The sequence below is a fragment of the Microtus ochrogaster genome, unplaced genomic scaffold, assembly GCF_000317375.1.
Source record: "Microtus ochrogaster isolate Prairie Vole_2 unplaced genomic scaffold, MicOch1.0 UNK115, whole genome shotgun sequence".
NCBI classification, from domain to species: Eukaryota; Metazoa; Chordata; class Mammalia; order Rodentia; family Cricetidae; genus Microtus; species Microtus ochrogaster.
This window is the reverse complement of record NW_004949213.1, coordinates 669,313-674,422: the sequence shown is the minus strand read 5'-3', so window position 1 is coordinate 674,422 and position 5,110 is coordinate 669,313. Positions and strand designations below refer to the sequence as shown.

Sequence of the window (5,110 nt, the reverse complement as noted above, 5' to 3'; positions counted from 1 at the left end):
ACCTCGGGCATCTTAGGGAGCTTCATCTCCGACACTTTGGGCAGCTGAACTTCTGGGAGCCGAACATCGGGCACGGCCACCTCGGGCATCTTAGGAAGCTTCATCTCCGATACTTTGGGCAGCTGAACTTCTGGAAGTCGAACATCGGGCACGGCCATCTCGGGCACCTTCGGGAGTTTCATCTCTGGGAGTTTCATTTCTGGAACTTTTGGGAGCTGTACATCTGGGAGGTGTACGTCAGGTACAGCCATCTCAGGCACCTTCGGGAGCTTCATCTCAGGGACTTTGGGCAGCTGCACTTCCGGAAGGTGAACATCAGGTACGGCCATCTCAGGGATCTTTGGAAGTTTCACCTCTGACATTTTGGGCAGTTGTACCTCGGGGAGTCGCACATCTGGAATGACTGCCTCAGGCACTTTCGGGAGTTTGACATCAGGAACCTTAGGGAGCTTCACTTCCGGCCCTTTGGGGGCCTTGACATCAGGCCCAGCTGCGCCAATGCCAAAGGAGGGCATCTTGAGGGTAGGGAGCTTCAGCTTGCTCTCAGCTCCAGCTTCAGGACCAGAGGGCCGGGGCTCCAGGAGAGAAAGCCCAAAGGTGGGCATTCGAAGTCTGGGACCCTTCGCTTTGGCCTCAGGGCTGCCTTTGACCACCTTGACTTCAGTAGCTTCCTTCCCTCGAACCCCAAAGCGGGGGAAACTGAGGCGGGGCATCTTCAGGGCCACCTCAGGTACCTCTCCTGGGGCCTCCACCTCTGTACCTGGCAAAGCCAGGTCCACTCCCACAGAAGGTGCTGCCACATCCAGGGTGGGGACTTTTATCACTGCAGCCCCTTCCTGGGTGTCCAGACATGGAAGTGTGGGAAGAGAGGGGAGGGTGGGGAGCTCCACTTGTGGGACCTGGATTCCTATGGCTGGGGGCTCCACAGCTGGTGCAGCTGGGGCTCCAAGCCCAAGGGTCGGCAGATGGAGGGCAAAGCCACTGGCTGCCTCTGTTGATGGGGTCCCCTTGGGAGCTGACACCTGAGGGACACCCACCTCAGCACTTGGCAGCCGAGGCCCAACTAGCTCTAGCTGAGGGGCTGTGAACCCAGCTCCTGTGGCTACATCAGCCTCTGCCTTGGCCTTCCTTGGGGGAGGAGCAGCAGCAGCCATTCGTGCTACCTGGGCCTCTTCGGCCACTTCTCGGACACGTAGCCGAGGCAGCTGGAGACGTCGACGGGCAGGGGCAGCTGGGACAGGCCCCTTGGCAGCCTCGGCTTTGAGACCCCGACGCAGTCGGGAGAACTTGGGAAGGGAGAACTCGACGTCAACAGGGGCCAAATCTGCAGGGGTCCCCAGGGGCCCTGGCACCATCTTCTTCTTCTTCACAGGGGACAGATGCTGGATGTTCTGAGGAGAGAGGAGAGAGGCAGGAGAGAGGAGGCTGTGGGACAGTGGGAGGCTGGGAGTGGACAGAAAAATAAAACCCCACCTAGTATTATACCAGGCTGGGGATGTCTTGAGGATACATTGCCTGTCTGTCACTTCACCCCAGGAAGGCAATGACAGTCATTTAGAAACTCACTGTGAATGGACAGGGGTGGTAGCAACAGGGACCCAAAAATTTAAGGCCTTTCCTACGGTCTCATTGTAGAGATGGGGAAACTGGTACCCAGAGAGGAAAAGAAACTCTGGTTGCTCAGTAACCCATCTGCCCTTAGGCTAGAATCTGGCCTTCTAGGAGGCCTCTGTGGCCCCTAATGAGCCTGGTTCCCATGATGGAGATGGGCGGGCGAGAGCCACCTTCTGATTGGCGCATCATCCTGGGCTGAGTTTAGGAGCAGTGAACAAGGGGCAAGGGGTGAATTAGTGTTGGGTTAGTGACAAGACAAAGGGATAAACTGGGCTATGATAGCAGGGAGTAGGGTTTATGGCGCAGAGACCGGGTCGCTGGGGCTGCCCTGGGCCGGGACCGGGCTAAGCACGCGTACCAGCTTGGCCACTTTGGCCCGCGGGCCCTTCATCTCGTAGCCAGACACCGTCCCGGGCCGCAGCGCCAGGTCCCCCGTGGGCACCGTGCGCTTCAGGCAGAAGGAGACCTTGTAAGGCTCGGCGCATTGCAGCAGGCGAAGCGCGTCCTCGTACTTGAAGTTCTCAAAGAACACGCGGGCACTCAACAGCTGGTCCCCTGCAAGGGAGGAAGAGGTGGGCGGGGAGTGAGTTCCCCTGGCTCCACCCACACTGGTACACGCCCACTTTCTAGAAGTCAGCCAAGTGAGGCCCCAGGCCCAGATTTTGACCCTGCTTATCTCTGCCTCTGGTTTGAGAGAGAAAATATCAGAGGAACGAAGCTGGTTCCTTTGGCTTTGGCCCCGCTCCTTTACAAATTGAACCCATCAGGCCACTTATGGTGGACTGGATAGAGTAACATCCATCAAAAAGTAACATCCATGAGCGCCCGCAGGAGTTTCGTGTAGTTCAGTTTACTATAATAGCGAAGGATGATCTAAAGCCCCTGATCCTTCGGTCTCCACCTCAAGTGCTAAGATTACAGCCATTTGCTACCACTCCTGGCTATGGGTTATAAAGGTGATAGCCTATATGGCAGTTCCTTGCAGTCTGTGGATGGATTCTCCCCCATATTCTTGAACGCATAAAAACACACTGTTGGGGCTGGAGATGTGGCTCTGCGATAGCGCATGCTTGCCTAGCATGAAGGATGTCCTGGGTTCAGTCTCCAATACCACACATACATACAAAACACACTGGCAGACGTTCTTCGTCTAGCCTCTTCTCTCTGCTTTCCAGGGTCTGGGATTAAAGAAGTGTGTTGCCACCCTTGCTCTCTGGGCTTTTAATGTATGGCCCTGTGTATGTATGAGTTGGGCCAAAATTATCTCAGGGCCTGTACCTCGAGGCCAGGCTCAAATTTGAAGGATAGTCTCAAACCTACCAAGTGAGGATGAGACAGCAAAATCTAGGTAGACTCCCCTCCAGCCAGAGGGTGGGCTTGGCTGTCTCTCATTGGCTGGAGTACCCCTGTGTCATATGATGTCACTTAACCTATATAAGCTGATGCTCACAGTAATTAACTGAGTTCCTGCTTTGACTTGACTCCCTGTTGCGTCTGAGTGTCCTGCATGTGGGACTGAGGAATGGGCAGTTAGGTTAGCACACCCACCTTTCCCACTTAGCCTGGGGAATAAGGCTAAGGAGGCCTGGTATGCCTGGTTTATGTGGATGCTCTTTGAGGTAACAAGAGGGCATCATATACCCTATAGCCAGAGTTACAAGTATCTATGAGCCATGTGATATGGGTGCTGGGAACTGAACTAGGGTCCCCAGGAAGTTCTGCAAGCACTCTTTTTTTTCTCTTTTTTTTAGGTTTTTCAGGACAAGGTTTCTCTGTAGCTTTGGAGTCTGTCCTAGAACTAGCTCTTGTAGACCAGGCTGGCCTCAAATTTACAGAGATCTACGTGCTGGGATTAAAGGTGTGCACCACCACCACCCGGCTTTTTTTTTTTTACTTTATCTTTTCTTTTTTCTTTTTAATTTTTTCATTTTTATTTATTTATTTTGTTTTGTATTTTGAGACAGGGTTTTGCTGTAGTTTTGGAGCCTGTCCTGCACCACCACCGCTCAGCTTCCATCTTAATTCTTTACCTTTGGGGAACACAGATCAGATTCAAACACTGTGTGTACCTGTGCTCACATACACTCACACGCTTCAGCAAGCACTCTTAACCACACACAGAACTATTTCTCCAGCCCTGTAACACTTGTTATTGTGTGTGTGTTAATATTTATCGTGTGTATATGTGCACGCGCGTGCGTGTGTGTGTATGTGCGCGCGTGTATGTGTGTGTGTGTGTGTGTGTGTGTGTTCACGTGCATGTGCATGCTGCTTCCCACAGAGGCTAGGAGAGCGCTTCATACCTTCTGGAACTGGAGTTAAGGAGGTTGTAAGCTGCCCAGTGAGGGTACTGGGAAACTGCTGGGTGCAGCGTCTTAACCACTGATCTATCTTTCCAGCCTTTGTTTTTTGCTTTTGATTATTTGAATCTGGGCTCTCCTTGTATAGCTCAAGCTGGTCTTGATCTCTCACTATGAATCCATGGCTGGCCTCGAACTATCAATCCTCTGGTCTCAGCCTCCTAAGTATTAGGACTATAGTGTCCCAGTTGGGAAATTTTGTGAAATTTAGCAAAATTAGGCTTCAAACTGGGCAGTCGTGATGCATGCCTTTAATTCCAGGACTTGGGAGGCAGGTACAGGTGGGTCTTTGTGAGTCTGAGTCCAGCCTGGTCCACAGAGTGAGCTCCAGGACAGCCAGGGCTACACAGAGAAACCCTGTCTCAAAAAAACAAAACAAAACAAAAAAACAAAAACCACCACCACCACCAACAAGAACAACAAACCCAGCCAGATGATGCCCATCTTTAAACCCAGCATTTGGGAGGCAGAGACAGGCAGATCTCTGAATTTGAGGCCAGCCTGGTCTACAAAGTGAGTTTAGGACAGGTTCCAAAGCTACAGAGAAACCCTGTCTTGAAAAAACACTTAAAAAAAAAAAGTCTGCTTCTTCTAACATCCAAGTTTATGTTTCCCTCCTTTATGCTCTCTTCTGCACCCCAATCTCTGCAGTTCCCTGTTTCTTTGGAACACTATCCACCCCAGATAACAAATCCGTGAATGTGCAAGTCTCAAAAACAGGTATAGTATTTGCATTAAAGCTATACACATCCTCCCTGTATTTTTAACCATCTCTAGGTGTCAGGTGTGGAGGTGTACACCTTTAATCCCAGCACTCTGGAGGCAGAGGCAGGTGGATCTCTGAGTCTAAGATCAACCTGGTCTACAGAACTACTTCCAGGGCAGCAAAGGCTACATGGAGAAACCCTGTCTCCAAAGAAAAAGGAAAAAAAGAAGCAGGGTAACCAATGTTCTTACTTAAATGCTGAGCCATCTCTTCAGCCTCCACTTTTTGTTTTTAATGGTGCTGGAGACAGAACCAGGGCCTACGGCATAGTTGGACTAATGTTCTACCACTGAGCCACACCCCCAGGCTCTAACTTGCTGACTCTGGGCAAGCCTTCTATCACTGAGCCACAGCCCTAGTCCTCTTTCCA

The 5,110-nt window shown here is 51.6% G+C and overlaps 1 protein-coding gene across 1 annotated transcript in view; it reads right to left on the bottom strand.

Moving 5' to 3' along the window:
* Prx (periaxin) overlaps positions 1 to 5,110 on the bottom strand; it is a 14,300-nt gene that overhangs the window by 2,576 nt on the left and 6,614 nt on the right. The window contains exons 3-4 of the mRNA XM_005371593.2: positions 1,973 to 2,169; positions 3 to 1,391 (exon numbers count right to left, since the gene is read on the bottom strand). Coding sequence (XP_005371650.1) covers positions 3 to 1,391; positions 1,973 to 2,169 — 1,586 coding nt within the window. The remainder of the gene's footprint in view (positions 1 to 2; positions 1,392 to 1,972; positions 2,170 to 5,110) is intronic.